We start from the raw sequence: 24,816 nt of genomic DNA, 5'->3' as shown, positions 1-24,816 counted from the left end.
ACCCGTGTCTCCTGCATCGGCAGGCGGACTCTCAACCACTGCACCACCAGGGAAGCCCTAATGGTCTATTTTTTAATAATAATAAAATCCAAGAATTCTCTGGCGGTCCAGCGGTTAGGACTGCATGCGTCCACTGCCGGGGGCACGGGTTCAATCTCTGGTAGGGCAACTAAGATCCCGCATGCCGTAAGACGCGGCCACAACACTGTCTTACCAAGGGTTTAAGACCCAGGTGACCTGGCCCCTGGCTTCCTCTTGAACTTCATCTCTCCCCAGTCCCTTCAGTCTATAACTTTATGTCCCTCCTCAAAGACTCCAAAGTCTTTCCTGCCTCAGGGCCTTTGCATGTATCGTAGTTTTCTCAGCCTGGAATGCTCTTTTCCTGTCTGATTCTTAGGCATCCTTCAAGTCTCTGCTTAAATGTTTACACTTTCCCTGACCCAGCTATCTAAATGACACCCCCAAATCTCAATTATTCTTTCCCATGGCATCTTGCTTTTTCTTGTAGTAATATCATCACAATCTGTAATTATCTATTTATCTGTGCATTTGTATATCTGGAGGCGGTCTCCCCCATCAGATTCCTTGAGGGTAGGGTCTCTGCTTGGATGGCTCTCAGGGCTGTCCCCAGTGCCTGGCGCACCCAAGGTGCACACTAAACATCCGCTCAGTGCCAGAACCCCACAGCCTCACCAGTATGCTCCATCCCCACCCCAAGGGACAGCAGGCCCAGTACACAGTAGGGGCTTGGCCAGAGTAGGGAGCCTTTGTAGAATTAAGGAGAGGTGAGACAGGACAGGTGCTGCAGGTGATCTGTGTGGAGATGGCCTGCACAGACCCGAGGAGGGGGGACTAGCTCTGGGAACGGACAGACCCTCTCCTCCTCATCCCCAGAGCCCAGGGTGACAGTGGGAGCTCTGGGTGGGCATCAGGTTCCAGCCTGGGGACAGGTTCCTTCCCACTTTTTCTGACTGGGGACGAGTGAAGTTGGTTTGGAAGAAAAGGTCGAAGGAAAAAACAATACAGTGATTGAGTCTTGCTCGCTGCCATTTGAAAGGAATGAAAGTGGGATTAACCAAAAACACAAAATCCAAACCCAAACCAAAACATCCTACTGTTTTAGAATCTGCCTCAGAGACAATCGTCTTACTGTTTTCCGTGACACTGTAAAATTAAGGGTTTACCCAACAGCCTTGTTCTGCACTTGGGCTCACACAGTCTGCAGAGAGGCTGGGCTCTGGGTAATGATTTGGCAGCTGCCAAGAAGCACTCCTCATTCCCTGAGTATCTGCTCTATGTGTGGGGTGGAGAAGAGGGTCTCAGGTGCATTGGGGGTGGGGAGTGGGCATTGAACCTCCAGTTGAGTAAACATCAAAGGGCACCTTCTCTGAGAGGTCATCTTTGACCACTCTGTCTAAAAGTTGCCTCCTGGTCATCTCTGTCACACTCCTCTGTTTTATTTATTTATTTATTTATTTATGTTTTGGCCACACCATGTGGCATCTTATTTCAAAGACCAAGGATCGAACCCGCCCCCAGCAGTGAAAGCGCTGAGTCCTAACCACTGGACCGCCAGGGAATTCCCTGTTTTATTTTAGTTACAGGATTTGTCACTACCTGAACTTATTTTTTCTCTCCAGTTTATTGCTTGTTACCCCCAGTAGAAAGTGGGATCCAAGAAGGCCTTGGGTGGTTTTTTGCTTGCTGTATTCACATGGCCTGGGGTAGGGTCTGACATATAGTAAGGTCTCAGCAATCATTGGTTGATGAATAAATGAATCAATTATCTGTGCAGGTCGATATGGCCTGAGGGATGTGTGTGTGTGTGTGTGTGTGTGTGTGTGTGTGTGTGTTTCAGGGTGCAAGTGGAGCAACGAAACCGTAAGTCCAACATCATCTCCCACCTTCTGACACCTTCACCGCCACCCCCACCCCTGGCGTGGCAGGAGCTTTCCGTGCAGTATTTCATTTATTTTGCACAGCGGCTCTGTGGAGTGAGGTCCATTTATATCCCTATTATTGCAGACGAGGAAACTGAGGCTCAGCGATCTTCTAAGTTACTGCTCAATCAGTTCAGAAGAGAAAACCACATCAACTGAGTCATAAAAGGGCCTCCCCCTTCCACGCACACCCACAATTTATCCAGACCCTCCCCTCCAGGATGCTCGGTCACCCGGGACTCCTTGGGAGTCTCTGCACAGGGATGCCGATCCCGCTTTACGGGGAGACTTCCGAGAGGGGCAAGGGCTCGCCCAAGGGCACACAGCGCCAGAGAGGCATTCGGCAGGGAGCCGGTAGTTGCCCGCTCTGCTAGCGGCCGCCAGTTTATCCCGAGGCTCGGAAGCTAAGGGTGAGGAGGGAGCGAAGGAGCGGTCAAAGCTGCCGCGAATGCGGGGGATACTGTCAGCAGGCGGCTTTCCCGGGGAGAGAAACGGGAGGCTATCTAGGCTGGTTCTGGTGGGGCCATCTCATTGACTACGGCCTCAGTTTCCGCGTCAAAGAGATGGCGACTTCGTGTGGCTCCGGGATGGACCGGCGGGCGGTGTGCGAAGGGTTAAAGGGGAGGGTTTCGTGGAGAGGGCGGGGCCGGGATTCCGGCCGCACCTGGCGGCTCCGGACTGCTCGCCCAGACGCCGCACGTAGCCCCGGGAGCCGAATCGTGAGCGCGAGTCTCCTCGGAGGAGCCGCGCAGAAGCCGGCACCCGCCGCGAGGAGGGGCGGCGACGGCGGCGGGAGCAACCTGTGGAGGCGAGCGGAGCCGCCATGGCTGAATTCCCGTCTAAAGTGAGCACGCGGACCAGCAGCCCGGCGCAGGGAGGCGGCGCCGCGGTTTCGGCGCTGCGCCCAGACCTGGGCTTCGTGCGCTCCAGCCTCGGGGCGCTCATGCTGCTGCAGTTGGTGAGCGCGCGCTTGGGGCCTGGGGTCCGGGGCCGGGGGGTGGCGGGGTGTCCCGGGGGGCCAGGAGGGGTCGGGGGCTCTAGAGCTGCCCTTTTTGCTTGCTTCTCGCACACCCCCAACCCAGGTTCACATGCGCCCCGATGCGCCGTGCCTTCCTCGGGGGCGCCTCTAGGACGGACGCCCCCGAGATCACCCTGGAACCCTCTCACCCCGAGACGTCCTAGTTGCCGTCTCTTCGAGCACACACAAGGTGCACCAATGTCAGAGTGCCCATCTCAGCGCCCCATCACTCCCTCCCAAGTGGTCACCAAGAGCTCACCCACAGAAGCTCTCACAAAAGCCACAATCACCGCGCGCCACTCTCTCTCTCTGTTTCCCCGTCTCTGGCTCTCCCTCTGCCAGGACTAAGCCCCCAGCCCTCCAGCACCAGCCTGAGGCAAAGTTCACTCTCATCTGACCCTCTGCCAAGCTCCCAGCGGCTCCCCGTGGCTGCACCCCAGAGCACTCCTCGTCTAACCGAGTGGGCACATCCGGTCCAGCACAGACCCTTCGGCAGGGCCCTATGGGCTCCCGCGCGGGAGCCCGGCCCTTCTGGCTTCCACTGGGTAACCTGCCGGTTTCCGGCCGGTTTGACGGGCCCCTTGGGGCCGAGATACCGCGCCCAACGCTGGGGGAGGGATTTGTGGGAAGCCAGAGGCAGGACACCTCTATATCCAATACCCTTTGTAGACCCCAGCCGAGGCCGATCGATGGGAACACCCCTCCCCCCACACACCAATTTCAGGCTTGAAGGTGTTAGCTTTCTCCCCATGGTACCCTCTGGTGCGAGTCGGGAAGCTGGGGGCTGCCCTGTGGGAGGGGCTTGGTGCGTTTTCAGAGGACTAGGGGGGAATTGGAGGTGGGCCAAGATCCATTTTGCATTAGGGCACCTCCTGCTGTCCCACTGCTGGGTCCTAGCTAGGCTGCCAGGTTTAGGACTGAAGGCAGGGTCCGAGACCAAACCTCCCTCCTTACCGCAGGTGAGCATTCTTCCCCCTGGGCCAGGTGTCTCTTTCAGAATTCCTCAAATCTCTTCCTGTGGGGCCCCTCCCCCACCTCAGCCTCAGACTCTCTCGGAGGTTTAAAATGTAGATCTTGGTCCCCACCCCCGGGAAAAATGTGGAATTGGAATCTCAGTCACTACAGCCCAGAAATCTACATTTTTAACTTCTCTCTGAGCAGTCTGGCAGATTCTTTGTGAAGGGGAGGGGCGGGGCGGGGGAGAGGTCCCGACTGGGGACTAATTTAAATCTGCAGGTAGGAAAAGCCTGTCCGGAGCGCTGCTGAGCGCTAGGCTCCCGGGTGGTTGTGAAGGGTACAGCAGCCAAGCAGGAAGGGAGTCCCAGTCCCAGGGGTGGGAAAGGACAGCAGAGGGATGATCAATTCTGAGTCCAGGGAGGCTCATGGAGGACAGGTGACTTTTGAGCAGGGACTTCACTGAAATCTGAGGCCGAGGTAGGGAAAGGGTGTTCAAAGGGCGGGCCACTGTGCGGGGCAAGCCTTGGGGTGGGGAAGTGGAAGGGAAGTGGGGAGAGTAGCCAGCAGGTTGGTTTAGCCAGTGTAGGGGAGGAAGAAATTTTCCTCTACCCGTCTAGTTCTTCCGGCTGGTCTAAGAGTTAAATTGACATGAGAGAGATTAACAGGAGAAAATCAAAGTTTAATCACATGTACACATGGGAAAGACCCAGAAAAACTGAGAAACTCCCCAAATGGCCAAATCCCTCCCCTTAAACACCATCTTCAGCTAAAGACACAAGAGGATGTTGAGGATGGGGAGCCAGTTATGGGAGGTGAGCAGGAAAAGCACAGTAAACAATTGTGATTCAGATTTAAGTCGTTACTTTTTCCAATGATATGTTTCTAGAGATTTGGTCCACCTCTTGGTACCGTGAGGGAGACACCCTTACAGATGGAGATTTCCCTTACACATGTAAATGTTTCTTACAAAAGGGTAAGAAACCTTGGTTTTCAGTTTTTCCCATGTCTGCTGTTTCTTAGATCAGCAGCTTAAAATTATTATGCCAAGAGATGAATTTTGGGGTGGCAAGTTTTGCTCCCCTACACTGGAGCTGAAGCACTTGTTTCTGGGTGGCCGGAAGCGGAAGGCTTGAATACCTTGCGAGAAGTGGTGACCATGTTCTGTTCACAGCCTTAGGGGCTTTGGAACAGCAGAGGGGTCCCTGCTGGGCTGAGCAGGATGAGGCTGCCTGGTGGGTCCCCAGGGTTAGCTCCCGGTAGACAGGACCTGAGCATCAGCCCCTTTTGCATTTGAACAATGAAACTTGGAATAAGGGGAACTAGAGGAAGGTCCTGCTGTGCCTGCAAGGACTGGGGTAGCTTCCTGTGGCAGAGGCTTGTGGCTCTGATTTGGGGGTCCCCGTGGGCTGAGCATCTGGGTCCCATCGTGCAAATGTAGACACTGAGCTGTCCATGGAATGCAGGACTGGCCTGGAGAGCTGTGGTGGAGCTTGGCACTTAGACTCCCAGGGACTGAGTGTGAGTGGGATGGCCTCCTTCTGCCCTCCCTGCAGTGCTTTTGGGGCCCGGGGAAAGGGGGACAGGGGTCTCCCTTCAGAGTTCTGAAGACCTGCACCTTTTAGTGCCTTCACCAATTGGCTTGTGGGAGAAGCTGCTTCCTGAACTGTTTCTCTGGCAACGGACAGTTCCACTGGGTCTGAGACAAGGAGGGTTCCACTCAACAGGCACCCCGTCTTCTGGGAAGCCATCATAGCTCCCATCACTCAGGTGCAAACTAAGCACCAGGCCTTCTGGCAAGAGCTTCATATTCTCTTATTCTCCACTTTTCAGGTGAGGAAACTGAGGCTTAGGGGTCAGTTCTCTGCCCAAGAGCTCACAGAGTGATAGAGCTGGGATCTAAGCCCTGAGTGGCCTGACTTTTCTGATCCGTGCTCTATTACCACACTCTTCTGGGCTCCTACTGGGCACTGGGTGTGGTGCTGTTGTGGGAGTGATGGAGACCCCAGGCTCAGGGCCTGCTGTCCAGAAGCTCTTTGTCTGTGAGCTCAAAGGATGAGCTACCTGTAGAGGGATCAGGGAAGGCTGCCTGGAGGAGGCAGTACACGAGAAGGTGAAAGCTAATTCTCCATCAGACCCTTTTTTTTCCCAGGATCTAGTGAAGAGTTCCAGATGTGGGAGGAGGGCGGTGGGAAGGGAAGGAAGAAAGGCCCCAGCTTCTTGAGAAGATGTGTTCTTTGTTTATTTTAGTATTAAATGTGTCCTGAAGAACCAACCTCAGTGTTCACTGATTTATCGCTCCCCCAACCCCATCTAGCTCCAGAAAGAACATGAGATGGAATATGATATCAAGTCACATATGATGGAAGAGTTAACGTAATATATTTTTAAAAGTTGGTGGTGTATGTGTGGGTTGGGTAGGGATTGACTTAAAGAGAGCTAAAAGGAGATCCGGAATCTGTCGCAAGTTTAAGGCTGTCAATTCTTTGTTGAGTTTCCTAGCAGCCTAGGCAAAAAGGGAAACATGAATTTATGCAGATAGCATCTAAAAATGGAAGCAGGCAAGTTTGATCTAGAGACAGCTCTTGGTCATTAAAAACCTGGAAGCTTTTTTTTTTTTAATACAGCAGGTTCTTATTAGTTATCTATTTTATACATATTAGTGTATATATGTCAATCCCAATCTCCCAATTCATCACATTGTGGGAGGTAGGGTGCTTTGGACGGGAAGGAGAGGAAATTCAGGAAGGGGAACTCATCAGGGGCCAGGGCCACTAGGGAAGGCTTCCTAATGGAAGTGGGCCCTGAAGGGTTTAGTTATGTGGAAGGGGTAGTAAGGAGGTGCAGAGCAGATGAACCTTGGAATACCTCGTATAAAGGCCCAGCAGTCAGAAGGCATCCTTGAGGCTCGGGACATAGAAACCATATGAATGGCCTGTGTCGGTAGGGCAGTTGTGTTTGGCACCTTTTATCCTTCCCTCTTGCCCTATCTCCTGGGATTGGGGGTGGTCACATGATTCCCAGTTGGCAGATGAATAAGCAGATCAGAAGCCTCACCTGCCACTTGATCACAGTGATCCGTGGGTGCTGGTGAGAGGATTGGTGGAAGCAGAGAGCCTTGGGTTCAAATCCTGGCTCTGTCATCTTGGGCAAGTTCCCTAATATCCCTGAGCCTCAGTTTCCTTGTCTGTGAAATGGTGATGGTGGGATTGTGAGGAATGTGGAAGCTGATGCCTGCAAAGGGCTTAGCGCTGTATATGTTAGAACGAAGGGCAGTTAGGATTCACAGGGTCATAGAATCCTAGGCCTCTTATACTTGCTCCCAAAGACCCCTCGGTGTGTCCTCAACATGAGCTTGCATTCTTCCAGGGACAGGGAGCTCAGTCCCTCTAAAGGCTACCTGCTCCATCCTTGTGCACCTGGGAGTGTGAGAAAGTTTTTCCTTGTGGTATTCCTGACTCTCTCCAGCCCCACAAGGCATGGCAGCCCCTTTTCAGGTTGGAGGCAGGGCAGAGGCTGAAAGTCAGCCCTTCAGGTTGGCTAGACAGGGTTGTTGGGATCTGCGAGGTGTGAGCAGAGGTTGGCCATATTGGGATCACAGTGTTGGGGACTCACAGGGTTTTCCATAGCACTGAGTTTCATGGGTTCAGCCTCCTTAGGGCAGCATTCCCTGCCCTGCATGCTACCCACCTTCCTTCCTACTCCACTGTACCCAGCAAAACAATGCCTGTATTGTTAGCTCCGCCTACCCGCCCCACTTTGTGGCTAGGAGAGTGTCGAGTGTTTGGAATCAATTTATAATTATGTAACAATATATGGACACATTATCCTTAAAAAGCAAAAACCTATTACAGGTAAGGCTAAAGTTATTCTTGGATCCCCTACCCCTCTCCCCAAGGGAACTGCTGTGTTGGGGTGTTTCTAGTTCTTTTTCCTGTGCATTTTAAAAAACATTGATGGTTTTATTCTGTATCCTTTGTTCGGTTGCTTTTCTCACACCCAGGGCACCTGCATCTCTTCATGTTATGCAGAGCTGTCTGCCTCCTTCCTGTTTCGGGCTATCCCAGGATGTCACGGTAGGGCCCGAGCTCATTTAGCCATTTCTCTATTGATGGGCCTGTTTTTATTCTTTGAAAAAATTATACAGACATACGGCAAAAATGTTCCAGCAGTCCAAAGCGTTATCAATGAAAATGTAATCTCTCATCCCAGTCGGGACACTCCTCCCATCCCCATCCCCCGCCCTTGCCCGAGGCATCATGGGTGTGGCATTCCAGGGTGAGTCAGTGCAGTTATTTCTACACATGACCCCTATCAAAACACAGGTAGGAAAAAAAAAAAAAAACACTGGTAGGCGCACTCTGCCTGTGCCCCGCCATGCTTTTACCCCCTTGGCAATACACCTAGGGATGTTCTGTATCATTGCACATAGAGCTACACGTATCTTTCTCTTTTTAATCTTTTATTTCCTTAATTTCTTTAATAGGTAATGTATTTACAACAGTCTAGAATAAGACAGAGTGGGAAAGAACACAGTGAAAAATCTCTGTCCCCTTTGGTTAGAGTTGACCTCCCCCATGCCCATTCTTCTCCGTTTCCTGTGTAGCATTTTAGGCTTTCTTTAAGGAGATCTGCAAATGTGGCTATAGATCCCCACCTCTCCCCACGTTACTCCAGGGCTGTAGTCTATACACATCCTTCTGCATTTTTCCTTTTTCACTTACAAGTATGTCATGGAGGTCCTTTCGTCTCAGTACCTGAAGCGTGATCACTTCTCTTGTGGCTTCTGCAGCAGCCCATCCCGCAGCTGTGGTGTGAGTTGTGTGGCCCGTCCCTTTGTTGACAGACACTTGGGTTTCCACTCTTGCTGTTCCACACTGTCATGGTGAATGATCTCGCCCAAGCCACGGGGCGCATCTGTATGGTACATTTCTGGAAGGGGGACCGTTGGCTCAGGTTATGTGTGTTAGTGATTTTGTTAGAGATTGTCAGATGCCCTCCATAGGGGTCACATTTGTGCCCCTCAGTGAGCCTTCTCGTAGAGTGCCTGTTCCCTACAGCTCCCATCTGACAGGCGAAATGGCAGGTCAGGGTAGCATTGTTTTGCGTTTCTCTTATGAGTTAGGTTAAAGAACCTCGCTTTTTTTTTTTTTTTTTTTTTTTTTTGCGGTACGCGGGCCTCTCACTGTTGTGGCCTCTCCCGTTGTGGAGCACAGGCTCTGGACGCGCAGGCTCAGCGGCCATGGCTCACGGGCCCAGCCGCTCCGCGGCATGTGGGATCTTCCCGGACTGGGGCACGAACCCATGTCCCCTGCATCGGCAGGCGGACTCTCAACCACTGCGCCACCAGGGAAGCCCAAGAACCTCACTTTTAAAAATATGTTTAAGAGCCATTTGCATTTCCTTGTATGTTTGCTTCTTTCCACATTCTATTAAGTTGTTGGTCTTTGCCCTATCAATTGCTAGGAGTGCTAGATGATTTGCAAATATTTTTTCCCTAGTTTGTTTTTTGACTTTGCTCAGGGTATTTTTTTTGTTTGTTTTTTTATGGTGTTTTTTGTTTGCTTGTTTGTCTTGTTTTGTTTTTGGTCAGAAAGACTTATTTTTATGTTGCCGAATTTCTTGTTTTCTTTCCTTTTCCTTTTTTCTTTCTGGCTTCTGGAAACTGTGTCAGAGTTAGGACTTTCCCACTTCGAGGTAATAAAGAAAGTCTCCCATGTAGGGCTTGGAAAGTGTTGTATCATCCACAGTCAATCACAGTCCTGGAAGATTGCTGGAGGAGACAGCCTCATCTGGGTGCTAAAGTGTCTTTAGTGCCTTCCCAACACTTTTTAAATTTAAATCTGGAGCTCTGGATCCTGGGAAGACGACTGTATCTATCTGGGATGTATTAATATTGTTAATTTTTGTTGTATTTAATTTTATAGTTCGCTTCTATTGTGGTAGATAATGCAGGTTTTCTACTTTTTAGTGATTTAAAAGTTTCTTCTTAAAATTCTTATTTGTGTGATAAATCCACATTCATCAATGAGGACTAGTTAAATAAATTATGATACATTTATGCAGTGGCATACGATACAGTTAGTAAAAAGATAACTTCTTACCCCTCAACGAAAACAATAAGGCAGCTCTGTATGTGTGTAATGATGGACAGTCTCCAGGCTGTATGGTTAAGTGCAAAATGCAAGGTGAAAACCTGTGTGTGTAGAATATTGTCGTTTGTCTGGGAGAAATACACACAGGCTATATAAATATACACACTCGCCTATCTGAAGTGTATGTGTGTGCATGCATGCCTAGGTAGTCTTTGGCAAGACACTTGAGAAATCACTCTTGGTTGCCCCCAGGGAAGAAATTGAGTATCAGGGGAAGAGGGAGACATGCTAAAAGCACCATTTTGTTACCTATCATGTCATATATATCATGCATTTTAAAAATAGAACAACTTATCAAAAAAATCTTTCCAATAAATGAAAATAGTGGGTAAAACAATAGGACAGGTCATTTATGGGCGCAGCAAAAGCTATGAAGATGGCACTCGAAGTCTCCCTCAGGCCCAAAGAGGGGAAAGCACTTTCCCAGGATCACAGAGCAGCAAGCAATGGCTTTGAGTTCAGCATTACTGGCTGGGTGACCTTTTCTTAACCATCTGTAAGTGGAAAGAGGTAAGGGCTGCGGAGCTGTCCACGTGTGGTGGATGCTCTCAGTTTCTGTTGGAGTATCAGGGCCAGGTGTTGGTTACTCCTTATCAGCTGGTGAGTTGTTTGTGGTGGAACTCAGTGAGGATTATGCCCTGATTTCCTGCTCTTAGATGGTCTGAGGGAGCTGCAGGGGGTCCTGCCCTGGTCCCCATGGCGATTTGGAACCTGAGTGTTGGAGGAGAGCCTGTTTTCCTTGGCAGTCCAGTGAGCCCAGCCCTGGATATAAACTGGTCCTTTGCTGTTGGGCTGAGTTGGGCTGAGTTGGCCCCTCCTGTTTGCCCAAGGGGTGGGAGGACAGGGTGGTACCACAGGGTCTCACGGAGACGTGAGAGCAGGAAGGCCGGGGCTGAAGGTCAGGCAGGGCCCAGTTGCTAGGGAACAGACCTGGGGCTGTTCTGGGATGTTTGAGCTTCAGGTAGGAGCGGAGAGGTCAGATACCAGATGATCTGCCAGCCTGTATGAGATTAGCCAGATGGGGTCACTTGTCTGTCCTCGAAGTTTAGATGGGGTGGGGCTTGCTCAGTGTCACCTCAAACATTAGTGACAGAGTCAGGACTAGAGCTAGTGTCTGAGGAAGGAAGTCCAGGGAATAAGGAAGACCCTCACTTTAGGTGCCACTCCCCCCAGCCCTGTTCCTCAGCAGGTAGAGAGGCCAGGCCTCATGGGGCTAATGAAGTTCATACGCTCCCAGCAGCCAGCTCTCTCTGGAGGGCTGACAGCCGGACGGGGACCCGCCTGGGGTGCTGAGAACATAAGATTCTGTCATCCCTCTCCACCCAGGGTTCAAGGACTGCCCCTGCCCCTTCTCTGCTCCCGCCTCCGGAGCAGTGATGCTCCCTGCAAACAAATTAGTCTCCAGGGAGTGTCCCTACCTCCTGGAATTTGGAGTTCTGTCCTCTTCTGGGCGTCTCTATCTACTGGGTCACAGAACTGTCCCCACCCTTACAGTGCATGACCTTGGGCCACGTCCATCTCTACCGAGAGCTTTGCTTTCCTCATCTGTGAAATGGGCCAAGTGCTACTTGAGAGAGTTGGGCTTCCTGGGAGTGAAGCGGTGACGGGGGCTGGATTTGGACTTGACCTGGGCTTTCAAGGAGACTAAGGCCTTCCTGGGAAAGCTCTGTGTCGCCGTAAGGGTCTTAGTGCTGGGGAGGCACCGGTTGACTTTCTGGGGAGGACCAGGAGACCCCCAAGGGAGGAAGGTGAGCAGGTCTTAATTTCTGGAACCTCACCCAGGGGGTGCGTTGCTGCTGGCTCTGGGAGCCAGGGAAGGCCTCGCGGATGCCTTGGGGATGCGTCTCTGTCGAGGGGACCTGCTTAGTCTCTGGCCCCAGAGTGCAGAGTGGGAACCAGCAAGGGGGTAGGCAGGAGGCAGCTTGAGCTTCATGTTGGGAAGATTTTTCTAGAACCCTGAGAGAGACCCCAAAGGAAGAGTGGTGGCAGTGGGCTCCTTGACGTGCAGGCTGCACACAGGGGCCGGAGGTCCTCATGAGGGGCTCTGGGGGCGGCGGGGCCATGGGGGCAGAAGTCTCTTTCATCTCTAGTTCTGAGACTTGGGGACTCAGGAATAACAAGCAGTGTGATAAAGGCTGCATTTGGAAAGCCCTGGAGGTGAACCAGGCCCTGAGCCAGTGTTCCCATCCTCCTCCTCCATGGCAGCCCAGGCTGGGAGCGGGGTGCTCGTGGGTGGGAACCCTGGTTGCCTGGCTCCCCACTGCACTTCCGGGGCCTATAACAGTGCCTGGCAGAGAGCGGGCCCTCGGGAGAGTTTGTTCAATGACTCGATTTGGTAACTCACGTGCCTGCTTTTCAGGTAACAAAAGGGAGGCTTGGCCGAGTTAAATACCACCCCGGACCGGGTCACTTGGCTCGGGCTGGGTTCTGAATGCCCTCACACCTCCTGTAGAGCTGGGGTGTGATGGCCTAGGATTCTCGAAGGCTCGTAGTGTACAGAGCGGGAATTCCAAGGAGCCTTTCCCTAGAGCCCAGCCCCTCTGCCCAGGGAGGAAGGAGGTGGTGTGTGGAGTTGTTGTGGCCACACAGGCACCCGGAGCCTCTGTCCCCTGCGCCTTTGTCTCCTGGGACACAATGGGTGGCTTTTTGTCCCCATAAAGTCCCTTTCACTGTAGGGAGAAGGGCCAGGGCGGGGGTGGAGTATGGGCCTGGTCAGGCCAAGTTCTGAGTGTCCTCAGCTGCCCAGATGTGTCCCTGTGAGGGGGAACCCCGGGAAGGGTTCACGTAGTCCCCTGGGCCGCAGTTTTCTGGATGGTGCAGTGGGGAGAAGGGAGTCCTGGGGGCTCTTGGATGGGCCCTGCCCTCAGATTGTTTCTAAAACATTTGGTTTCATCGCCAATGTTTAAAAAGCTGAAGATTTCACGTAGAAATTCGGATTTCTAACGTCTCCTGGAAAATCAGAAGTTCTTGGGACTGCCCTGGTGGTCCAGTGGTTAAGACTCTGAGCTTCCAGTACAGGGGGCATGTGTTCAATCCCTGGCTGGGGAACTAAGTTCTGGCAGGCTGCTCTCAGCTCCACAGACCTCCCCTGCCCACCTTAGTCACTTCTGTGACCTGTGTGCCTTGACGGCTGCTGAGTTTAAAACCCTAATGTCAGCTTCCAGGCACTGAGGTTTTGTCCCCCGCGTGGATGCTGCGGTGTGGGGTTTACTCCCTCTAAGCTGTCAAACAGCCCTCCTAGCCACTCACAACTTCTACAACTTTTCACTTTTTCCTTTACAGTATTTTACTTGCATGACACACCTATGAGGTGACCAGGAGAGGTGTACTTGTCCAACCGCCTCACGTGTCAGATGAAGAAACAAACCAGAAAGGTTAGGTGCCTCTTCTAAGACCACACGCCAAATCTACAAGGGTCTAACTCAGCCCAGAAGGTGGAGAGGATTAAAAGGAGAGTTGGCGTGACCATCTTTGGGCGGGAGAGGAGTTAGCCAAGTGCTCATGGGATTGGTGGAGTCCCTCCAGTAAGTACAAGGGAGGGAAGGCTGTGGGCCCCCCTGGAGGAGCCCTGTGTTGAGGAGTGTCAGGCCTCAGACTTAGGGGATCCTTGGAGAACACTGAGCAGACCTCCCTGCTCCCATTGTACAGGGGGGAAGACTGAGGTCTAAAGGGGTGAAGTGTTCTGCCCAGGGACCCTTAGCCTGTGAGGAGTGGAGGGAGTGTAGCTGCAGGAGGTGTCCTGGGGGGTGGCTGGACTGGGTTCTGCTCCCTACCACCTGCGCACCTCCCTTTCTTTGGATAAGCCCAGCTGCCTTATCTGGAAGGTGGGCGGGGCCCCACTGGCTGAGGACCCTTATCTGCCAGGAACTGTGCCTGGTGCTTATTAGATGCATTATTTTTCCAAGGCCTCACACCCCTAGGAACTGCACACACTATTACTACTGCAGGAAACCAGCCACAGAGAATGGATCGGGAAACCCACGTTCTAACCTCTCAGAGTGATAACATTAGAGCACGGAGGGTGTTAAGCCTATGTTGGGCATCGGTCTAAGTACCTTACATATATTACTTCATTTACATCTACCCTGTGAGGTAGGCACATTTTGAATATAAGGACACTGAGGCACAGAGTGGTTCAGCAACTTGCCCGAGGTCACACAGCTAGTAAGTTGGCAGGGCCAGAGCCTGAACCCAGGGAGTTAATAGACCACCTTTCCATTAGAGTTAATGCCAACACCCCCCAGTTAAATCAGATCATAACAGCCATTCGTAGACTCAAAGAGTAGCTAAGAAAGATGTATTCGTTTCCTACAGCTGCCATAACAAAATGCCACAAACTAGGTCGCCTAAAAAACATAACAAGGGGCTTCCCTGGTGGCGCAGTGGTTGAGAGTCCGCTTGCCGATGCAGGGGACACGGGTTCGTGCCCCGGTCCGGGAAGATCCCACATGCTGCGAAGCGGCTGGGCCCGTGAGCCTGTGCTTTGCAACGGGAGAGGCCACAACAGTGAGAGGCCCACGTACCGCAAAAAAAAAACCACACAAAAAAACCCCACCAAAAAACAGAGGGACTTCCTTGGCGGTCCAGTGGTTAAAGACTCCATGCTTGCACTGCAGGGGGGCATGGGTTTGATCCCATGTAAGATCCCACATGCCACGTGGTGTGGCTAAAAATAAAACAAGAATTTATTGTCTCACAGTATTAGAAGTTCAAAATCAAGGTGCTGGCAAGGTTGGTTCCTTCTGGAGGCACTGAAGGAGAGTCTGTTCCATGCCTCTCTCCTAGCTTCTGGTGGTTGCCAGCAATCCTTTGTGTTCCTTGGCTTGGAGACACGTCACTCTAATCTCTGCCTCCATCTTCACATGGTGTTCTCCCTCTGTGTCTCTTTGTCCAGTTTCCCTCTTATAAGAACTCCAGTCCCTGGATTGGGGCCCACCCTAACTGAGGAATGCCTCTTGGTCAGGCATTTGTGACTAATTCCTCTCCTCTCTGGCCCTGCAGGTGCTTTTAACAAAAATATCTCTGTTATCCAGTCGTTGAGAAATTTTTGTTTGGAGGTGCAAAGGTCCTGGGGCATGTGTGAATGAGACCTTTTTTTTCTTATATTTCTTGAATGTGACCTTTTTGACAGCCATCATTTAAAGAGAAAACCCCTAATCAGAAATCTTTAGGTTTTCAGGAAGACAGGGTTTGTTTGTTTTTTTCCTTCAAGATTTCCAGACCTTTCTCTTTGTTTATCTGCAGTGCATGCCTGAGGAGGTGTTGCTGGGGCCTCAGAGAGTTTGGAAGGACCAAGGGGATGAGGTTTGGTTCTGTGTATGTGTATGTGTGTGTGTCTGTCTTTAAGAGTAAGACACACAGATATATGTGTAGACCCCCATGGAGAAACATGGGGACAGATGAACACATAGGCAAGAGACAGGGACCCCCAGAGGTAAAGGCACAGAGTTCTGTTCTTCGTCACATGGCTCCCTCCCTTCACCTCTCGCATGCTCACATGTCCTAGTGAGATCTTTCTTGGCCTTATTATCCTTCTCAGCTGGATTTTCCCCCACAGCACATATCCTGCGTTTCCCTCATGTATTGGGTTTTTAGCTGCTACCCGCCCCGCTGTCCCCCGGCAGGAGAGCAGGGCTTTTCATGTTTTGGCTCACACACACAGTGGTAGGTGCTCAACAGATATTTGTTGAATGAGTGAACCCAGAGGGATGCACACGGCAAGGCCTGTGGTCAGAGAGGGTGTCAGAATTGCACGAGGGCCTGGGTGAAGCCCTGTGTGCAGGTGGCAGAGTTGGGGCCTCCTGCCTTGCTCTCCACCCTCGTCGCCCTACTGCCCTCCCCCTGCACAGTGGGGTTTACTGTTCTGTACTGGACTATAAGACAAGTCCTCTGGCCTCTTCCAGCTAGACTGTGGGTCCACAGCAGGAGGGAGGGGTCCAGCAGTTCCTGCAGCTTCTGGAGATGAGGCCTGGGCCCAGCTCCCCATGCAGGGCCACCCCGGCCAGCAGAGGGTCAACACATGTAGGGGTGCCCTGTCCTGGGCTGGGGCACTTCCTGTAAATTCTTGGGGCTGGGGTGAGGGGACGGGAAAAACCAGTCTGTCTGGTTGAGGTGGGGGAGGGCAGAAACCAAGGCGGCTCCCTGGGCAGCAAGGCCAGAAGGAACCAGAAATTCCCACTGCTTATGCAGCAGCTTTGTCTCTCAGGCTGCGCTTGCTGATCCGGAAATCAGGGCTGGGCAGGAGGGCGAGGCAGAGACCAGAGAGCTGGATGCCTGCGGGGCCTCCCCCCCTGGGAGCCAGCGAAGTGTCCTCATTTTTTATACATCACTAAGTAACTCTCAGTAGCCCAGGGTCCAGAGAACGACAGATCTGGGTTCACTCCTGCCCTGCCCTTTCCCCACGGGTGGCCGTAGATGACTCATTTTCCTCTGAGCTCCTGTTTGGAAAGTGGGGATAATACATAATACTGACTAATGAGAGGGTTTGGGGAAGTCAGTGAAATAAAAGGGAAGGTGCTTACCTGAGGCCTGGCACACAGCTGGAGGGCATTATGTGGTTACTGTGACCAAGCCCATGAGTAATACACCAACAATTGATAAGTGTACATTAGTGTAAACCCAGATCGATCCTTTCTTGATTTTTCAGTTCACCGCATTTTCTAACTTCCTTTCAGATAGTTGGAACCAGGCAACACGATGGCATGGAGGCCTGTAAGGACCCTGCTTTAAGTGAGGAGATAATTGTCTGCCCCTGACACGCTCAGTCCTCCCCTGGGAGGGTCCTGCGTCCTGCTTTGGGAGTGTCTGTCCTCCTTTGTAACAGTGACCCTCCCCCAGCCCTGGGGGCTCTTGCCCGCCGATGTGTCTGTTTCAGGCAGGGTGTCCTAAGGTTGGGTGGTTGGGGGGCTGTGCTGAGACACCCGCACTCTGGGTCCTCATGGGTCAGGGCTGTGCCCCCAGCGGTGTGACTGCCCTCAAGGCCCTGTTACCTGTCCCACCTTCCTCGCCTGCAAACTGGGCCCCATGGGCCACCCAGCCTGTTGGTGGTGGCTAGAGGAGAGCACTAGAGGCTAGAGGTAGGGCAGGGGAGGCTGGCAGGGTGCAGTGTGGGGTGGGCGTCCCTGGGGTCTCACCCCCCCACCCCGGAACGGGAGGAGGAGCAGGTGCAAAAATCTGGAGAGAGGGGGGAGTGGGCGCTTTCCCGAGTCTCCCACTCCCACCCCTGGGTGGAGGGAGGCAGGGCTGGGAGCACATTCACCGATTCACCCCTGCGTCCTCTTGTGACACACAGCACCTGTCGGGGGCAGGGGTCTGACCTCTGTTTCCTGGATAAGGAAACAGAGGCCAGTTACCTCTTGAGCATGTGTTTATCGAGCAGGTCTATGCGCCAGGCACTGCCGGGCACTGGAGACACAGCGATGACCAAAGAAGGATTCCTCGGGCGCCTGCGTTCTAGCAGGCGGACTCGAGTTGCCCTGGTGAGCCGCACAGAGCGGGAAGGCACTTGCCTGGTGTCCCATAGCCCAGGCAGGATGAAATCCCAGCTCCTGACTCCTAAGCCCAGGGCTCCACCTCTCACTTCCAGGTGGTGGGGAGAAAGGAAAGTCGTCACAGGGGCTGCTGGACGCCCGGCCTCAGCTAGGCTTATTCCTGCCCTGACCCCACAGGTGTAGGGGGATCGATACAGAAACTTCCCTTTTGGTCCTTGGCAGGGGTGCTTCGGTGGGGTGCCTGGCAGGCACCCATTCTGGCTGCTCTGGGGTGAGTGACAGCTCTCCCGTTTCTGGTCTAGGAGCTTGTGGCGGGGGGACTTTCTATCCCCCAAACCAGCAGCAGAGGTGGGTTTCGCTCCTGAGCCACTTCCCTGTGATCCAACTGATGGTTGGCTCATCCTTGAGACGGTGGCAAGGTCACTGGGAGCCTTGGTGTCACACACTGTCCATGGGAAGAAGAGTGACAGCTTTCTCTGTGTCTTCATCAGCAAAGCAGCCTTTCTCCACAGCCCCTCAGTTGATCCTCCCTCCCTCAGCGGCCAGTCCCGAGGCCTGCTGCCGGCCAGGGATTCTGGAGAATGCCCTTGTGGTGAAGGAGGACGTGCTGGCCTGTGGGGTCTCAGCCAGCAGGGAAGGGGCCAGGAGAGGCTTGGGGGAGGCTAGGATGGCCACAAGTGAGGTACCACCCTGCCAAGTTCCCCACGAGGCCATGAGGGGTTCAGCCAACCTACCCGTGTAAAATTCCCTGCAGCACAGCGTCCCCAGCTGGAATTGTTCGTTTATGTATACAAACCCCCATGGGTCCTGAACCTATGAGGTAGGTATGCTCTTTATACTCATGTGACAGGTGATGTGTCCAGAGCACAGAGTGGTTGTGAGCTTACCCAGTGTCACACAGCTGGTAAGGGGAGTGCGTTTTAAATCAGGCAGTTGGCTCCGGAGGCCATGCTGTCAGCCGCTACACACACTACAGGGATGTTGGGGCTCACCCTGCCACATAGGAATGGCGTGATAGGTCCTTTTGCTTTTCTGAGGCCCAGTTTCACCTGTAAGGTGGGGATGGTAACACCTGTATTGAGGCGCAATTAGGAGAGTCGGAGAAGCTGGGGGTGGAAGGGGCTTGGTAGGGCACCAGGCAGAGGTCACCGTACGTCTGGGACTCTGTGCTTGTGTGTCCCTCCTTCAGGGATGTGCTGGTGACTTCATCTTTCTTTCAGAGGCTTTTACTAAGTTCCTGACCAAGCTTGGGTCCTGTACTGGGTGCTGAGATGCACCTATGAATGGGACAGTCATTGTCTTGCCCGTGGGGAACTGGGCAAGCTTGGGACACCACCCCTTCGGGGCTGCAGGGGTCTCACCCTGGAGGCAGCAGGGTGGAAGGCACTGCTGCTGTGGCTTCCAGTCTGGGGAAGGAAATAGAATTACAGTCTTGGGTGGTGGGTGCCTGGGGGGCCATGTGAGCACAGAAGAGAGTTCTGGAACCCAGACTGGAGGAGCAGGGAAGGTGCCCTGGAGCACATAACATTTCAGCTGAGATCTGAAAGGAGTACGTTACCAGGCAAGGGCTTGGTATGTATTGGTATGCAGTAGGAGCCAAATAAATTTTTCTTGGGCAAATGAGAAATGTGTCCTGCAGAGGGCGCCCCATGGCAAAGGCCTGGAAGCCTCTGGTCTGTGGCCTCCAGCCTGAGCGCTGGGGGCTCTGGGAGACGCTGGCCCTGTCTCGCTCCCTCCAGGTGCTGGGGCTGCTGGTGTGGGCCCTGATTGCCGACACCTCGTACCACCTGTACCCGGCCTATGGCTGGGTGATGTTTGTCGCTGTCTTCCTCTGGCTGGTGACAATCGTCTTCTTCATCCTCTACCTGTTTCAGCTGCACATGAAGCTATACATGGTGCCTTGGCCGCTGGTGGTGAGTCTGGGTAGGAACCCTGGGGGTGGGTCCAGGGTGACCCCTCTGCCTCTGGGTGTAGCTGTGACAATGCAGCCTTCCCTAAATGAGAAGTGGCAGGTGGGGGTTGGCTGAAGTCCTCGCTGGCCTGTAGCTCTGGGTCGGGGAGGGAGGATTGGTGGTTCAGGTGTCCAGTTTTTCTGAGCACTGAGAGCCATGAATCCAGGAGGACTTAGGCTTGACTTTCTCCCACGAAGGGAGTAGAAGTGAGGAGCTGTTGAATGGAGAGACTGGAGGCCATTTGGGATCTTGAAAGTATTTTTCCTTTTGGGGGGCAGTCGGGATTTGAATCTGTGGGTTCTGACTGGCAGCCCTGGGCCTGGAGGTTGGGCTGAGCTGGCAGGAATCACCGAGGCTGGGCCCGGTGTGTGCAGGGCTCAACGTGCCATCTCACCCCCCGCACCCCGCTGTCTGCAGGGTGAGGCCCCTGCAGCCTGGCAGAGGATGGTGTCCCGGGTTGCCCGGGTCAGTCTCCTTAGGACACAGAGCTGTGAGTGTCCATAGGAAGTACCCTGGCCAGACACAGAGAAAGCTGCTAGGGCTTTTTTCTCTGACCCGGAAAACCCCTGCAGCTGGGGTCTGAGGCTTTCAGTGAGCAGAGAGAGGCAAGAGAGGCACATGATTGTAAGACAAGCAAAGCTGGGACTAGGCAGCATTGTTTGCAATTCAATGACTTTTGAAGCTGAGGAAACGTGAGTCATCCTCAAGACAGACCGTGTTTGTTAGATCTTGACATCACTGGCAGGGGCCAGGTGGTGTTTGCGGCGGGCACTGGGCTTGGAGGGAAGATCCTGGCATGAGGAGGGGGCGGCCTGACTTCCTGGCTAGGGTCCAGCCCCTGCCTCGTGTCCTAGGAGCCTTGAAGAAAGACATCCCCGGAGATGGAGGGGCCTTGGTGTCTCTTAGCACAGATCTGGGGCCCAGCCACAGCTGCTGATGGAAGGAGGCTCCTTTCCCAGGCCATGATGGCAAGGCAGTGTCTCACCCTCCTAGAGGAGGCTGAATTATGATTGCCAAATTGGGCTTTTCTGGGATAGGGGCTACAAGCCCCCTTCCGGGCACAGGTAAGAGGCGTGGGTCAAATAGGTCAGGAGGGGTTCTGGAGAACCCGCACCCATCTGTCCATAGGAAGCCGCCTCTACTCAGCTCTGTTGTTAGTGGGAGTGCAAGTGCCAAATCTTGATATTTTAAGATTGAAAGTTTTATATGCAATCTTAAAGTTTTCGTATGAAATCAAATTTAAAACGTAATATTTTTAAAAAATCTATGGGATGAACCAAACATGCCTGAGGGCCACCAGTTTGCGATCTCTGCTAAGTGTCAACTGGCTCCGGGGGCCAAGCGCTGGGGGAATGGGACCTGGGCCTGGTTGTCAGCCCAGGACCCTTCCTTGCCAGCCTGGCTTAGGGGTCCTCACCCTGGCATTTGACATGGGGCCTAGAGCCTAGGATGTGGCCGAAAGGCAGACATAGGTTCTTCCCACTGAGGGCAGAGAGGAACGTGAGGCACCACCACCCCCGCCCCCGCCGCACGGGTCAGCCTCAGAGCCAAGTCCTCGGACAACAGGGAGGGCCGGGCCTGGCTGGGAGCCAACACAAGCAGGCCCCGGGTTCAGCTGGTGCACTCAGAGACAGGCTTGGTTTGGTCTCTTGCCATCAGGAATGGGTTTTGCCTTGTGGAACTGTTGCTGTCCTGACCAGGTCACTTTAGCAGCCCCTCCACAACCCGCCCCCCCCCCCCCCCGCCATCTCTCAGCCTTTGGTATGTCTACGTTCCCTGCTCATGGCCTCCAGGCTGACCCTGTGTAGACCGCTGTCTCTTGAGGCCTTTTTAGAGGGAAAGACCCACGTGTCTCCATCCTTGAGCCCCAGCCCGTTCTGGCTACTAAAGGGATGTGCTCGTGGGGACCAGGAGGTTCCACAGTTACCGGAAGTGTCTCACGTCTTAAGACTTCTCTCCCCCACCTATCCCCAGTTAATGATATTTAATGTGGGCGCCACCGTTCTCTACATCACGGCCTTCATCGCCTGCTCTGCTTCGGTTGAACTGACGTCCCTGAAGGGCACCCGGCAGTACAACCAGCGTGCAGCTGCCTCTGTGAGTATGGTTCCCTGGGGCACCCTCGGCAGTTACAGGGGAGACGGGCCAAAGCAAGGTCTGGGCCCCTGGACTCTCACTGCTCCCTGGTCCCAGGCCAGGCACCTGCCACGTGCTGAATTACCCTCCTCTCAGTGGGCTCAGTTTTCCATAATTAACAGCAAAACCCCGAGGAACCAGAATGCTTGGGAAATACCTGGGTGGCACAAATGAAGTTTGGGTTAATGCTGCTGTAAATCAGTCGTGCTGCAATGATTTAGGGTCATAGGTCCCCTTGGAGAATCTGTTGAAAGCGCTCTATCCTCCCCGCTGGAGAAAGGCACGCACAAAAACCTTTCGGTTTAAACCATCTGGGAGATCCTCAGGCTCTCCCATGCAGCTCAAACTCGGGCTCCACGTCAGGTAGCCAGTGAAGTATGAGTGAGCACGCCTCACCCACAAGCCCCTGCAGGCACTTCCTCACTGTCCTTCCACTCCCTCAGTGGGGAGGGGGACAGGGACTGCCAGTCCTTTTGACAGACCAGGAAACTGAGGCTAAGAGAGGTGAAGGGACACCACTAAACTGAGTCCTGGGTAGGGCGGGAGTTAGACCAGGACTTGGGTCTCCTCATTCTTTCTGGTGAGGATGGTTTTGAAATCTGTGAACTCAGTCACCAGGATAGAGACATGGAAGTTCTGAACGTGGCCTTAGGTGCTAGTGTCGGGATACCTATGAATTGATTCCAGAAAAACTCCTAGGGTAGCTGAACATTGCCTTTTTAAAACTAAATCCCTGAAATGTGTCTATAAAGTAGCTCCTACCCCTTGGTGACTCTTAGCACATTGTCCAGTTATCCCTCAATCTAAGACACACCTGGCTTGTGTGGTTAATGGTTCCCCACTAGAATATAAAGTTGGCACCCCGGAACCTGGTACCCATCAGCCCCCACGGTGGTTAAATGGGTGTATGGTTAAGGAGGAGGTGGTGTGGCTCCACAGCAGCTCATTCTGGTTGAGGGGCCCCGGGTTTCACTGTCTGCATCTACCTTCCTGGTGCTTGTATCACTGTCATAGCCCCCAGTGTGCCGTGCTGCAGACAGACTCACCTCTGCTGTCTTCTCTTTCAGTTCTTTTCGTGTTTAGTGATGATTGCCTATGGAGTGAGCGCTTTCTTCAGCTTCCAGGCCTGGCGAGGAGTAGGCAGCAATGCAGCCACCAGTCAGATGGCTGGCGGCTATGCCTAAACCATTGGTGCCATGGGCCACCCTGGGCCTGAAGGCTGTAGCCTGGTCCCTGTGCAGGTGGCCCCGCAAGCCCGAAGCCTGAGCCCTGCATGGAGTCAGCCCGGAAGGGACTACACTTGCTCTTCTCTGCTCATCAGACTCCTTGGGCTCACCCCACACTCCCAAGGAATCAGGATCCTTCCTCTGGCAGGCACATGGGCTGGAAGAGAGGCCAACAGCCAAGACCTCTCCATCCTCCATATTCAGCAGAAGGTGATGGGGGATACAGGACTCTCTCTGCTTTGTCTTTAGGACTTCGGTGTCCAAGGCTGGGAGCCAGCCTTCTCATTGGCACTAAATACACTAACAATGACTCCAGACTTGCAGCCCACCATAGAATATGCCTAACAAGCAGCAATTATTTATCTCTGTTTTTGTTCTGGGAAGCTGAGCAAATTCATGAAACCGTTCTGATTCCTTAAAACATAATCCTGGCCTGACCCTCCGCCAAGCTAGCACGTCACTTGTAGGGAAACATGTCGAAAGAGGGTTATGATGCTGACAGCATGGTCTTCCTTTCCTACATTTCAGACATACCAGTTATTTTAAACAAATCAGTTTTAAGTGACTTCTCAATGATGAAAAGCTTATCCAGGTTTCCCTCCCTTTCCCAAGCCTTGTTTGTAGTTTTCCCTTTGGGAAAAGCTAACATCAATGCCGACTGCCTCCTTGACACTGTTAATCAGGCACCTGGGACATGAGGGAGGGAGGGAGGTAAAGCAAGGCCTTGCTAGTGAGTTGTCCTGTGCTTGGTGGCGACTTTGTTGTTTTTGTTTTTTTACAAAAATAAAGATGAAAGAACTTATTTGGAAAAGATGTTGGGGAATCACGGTTATAGATGCTTATAAACTCCAGGTAGCTGCAGCATAAGTCAGTACAGTCAGCCCTCCATATCCGTGGGTTTCACATCTGAGGGTTCAACCAATCAGTTGATATGCAGGGTCAGCTGTATTCAAAATACTTGCCATTTTACATAAGGGACTTGAGCACAGATGCTCAAGTCCCTTAAGCATCTGTGGGTTTTGGTATCCCCAGCGGTCCTGGAACCAGTGCCCCACGGATACCAAGGGACAACCGTACAAAGGTTCCAAATGCCTATTTAAAGGCAGTTCCAGTCCTGGAGTCACTCAGCACCACCAGCCACTTCTTTGACCTGAGGTAGGATGACCAACTTCCTGCCTGCTTTGCTGGGACAGCCCCGTTTATGCCGCTTGTCATGGCATAAATTTAATAGCACCCCTTTTTATTCTGAAAAGGGTCTCAGTTTAACAGTAAATCATTTAGTCATCTTGATGAACTTAAGATTGCCATAATGTCACCTACCTTGACACTTTGTGAACAGTAAATCATTTAGTCATCTTGATGAACTTAAGATTGCCATAATGTCGCCTACCTTGACAGTTTGTGAAGTTCAGAGATCAGATAATCCAAGTGCCTGATGCGCGGAGCTGCTACAGACAGTAGAGAGAGGGGAGAGCAGCAAAGAGGGGGAGTCCTTCTGAACTTATTTTCCCACCACAGCGCAACATGCTCTGAATAATGAGCCACAGGCATTTCTGGGCACCCCTTGGTCCTGTCTTAAAAAACTGGGAACAATTAAAATGTAACTAGATTCAAACAGTTGCAGATGAGCTGCTCCATTGCGAAGGGTGGGGGGGGGGGACTAAGTCTGATACCCATGTCCCATTTGGGTCCCAGGCCTAGTTTGTGCCTGTTGTCCTGGTGTGAGTTAATAGCATCCCTTTTTAGTCTCCAGTGTCTCAGAGTTTGAATAACAAATTAGTCATTCTAGAATTAAGCCATAAAAGGATAGTTTTAAGGAAGACCAACCGATTTTCTTTTGAGGCTTAAGAGAAAACAAAATCCTTGGCAAGTCTTACCAGGTTTCTGACACCCTAAAACACAGCCTATTTTGGTGGAGATGTTAACACTCTTTGTCAAACAACTA

General features: G+C 52.7%; 1 protein-coding gene across 12 annotated transcripts; it reads left to right on the top strand.

Annotated features, from left to right (window-relative positions):
• Positions 1 to 2,602: 2,602 nt before the first annotated feature.
• PLLP (plasmolipin) lies at positions 2,603 to 23,673 on the top strand. 12 transcript variants are annotated; one of them, XM_060132126.1, is made up of 8 exons: positions 2,851 to 2,898; positions 13,350 to 13,441; positions 15,312 to 15,371; positions 16,742 to 16,796; positions 17,446 to 17,545; positions 19,297 to 19,470; positions 21,484 to 21,606; positions 22,713 to 23,673. In XM_060132126.1, exons 5-8 carry the CDS (start codon positions 17,450 to 17,452, stop codon positions 22,827 to 22,829), a joined length of 510 nt encoding a protein of 169 aa, XP_059988109.1. In that variant the 5' UTR covers positions 2,851 to 2,898; positions 13,350 to 13,441; positions 15,312 to 15,371; positions 16,742 to 16,796; positions 17,446 to 17,449; the 3' UTR covers positions 22,830 to 23,673. The 12 variants fall into 12 exon arrangements, with proteins under 12 accessions (XP_059988097.1, XP_059988109.1, XP_059988108.1 ...); XM_060132125.1 differs by having other exon boundaries at positions 16,742 to 17,545; XM_060132119.1 differs by having other exon boundaries at positions 16,746 to 19,470.
• Positions 23,674 to 24,816: the final 1,143 nt, after the last annotated feature.

This window comes from Lagenorhynchus albirostris, chromosome 19 (genome assembly GCF_949774975.1).
Source record: "Lagenorhynchus albirostris chromosome 19, mLagAlb1.1, whole genome shotgun sequence".
NCBI lineage: Eukaryota > Metazoa > Chordata > Mammalia > Artiodactyla > Delphinidae > Lagenorhynchus > Lagenorhynchus albirostris.
This window is presented reverse-complemented; position numbering and strand designations above follow the sequence as displayed.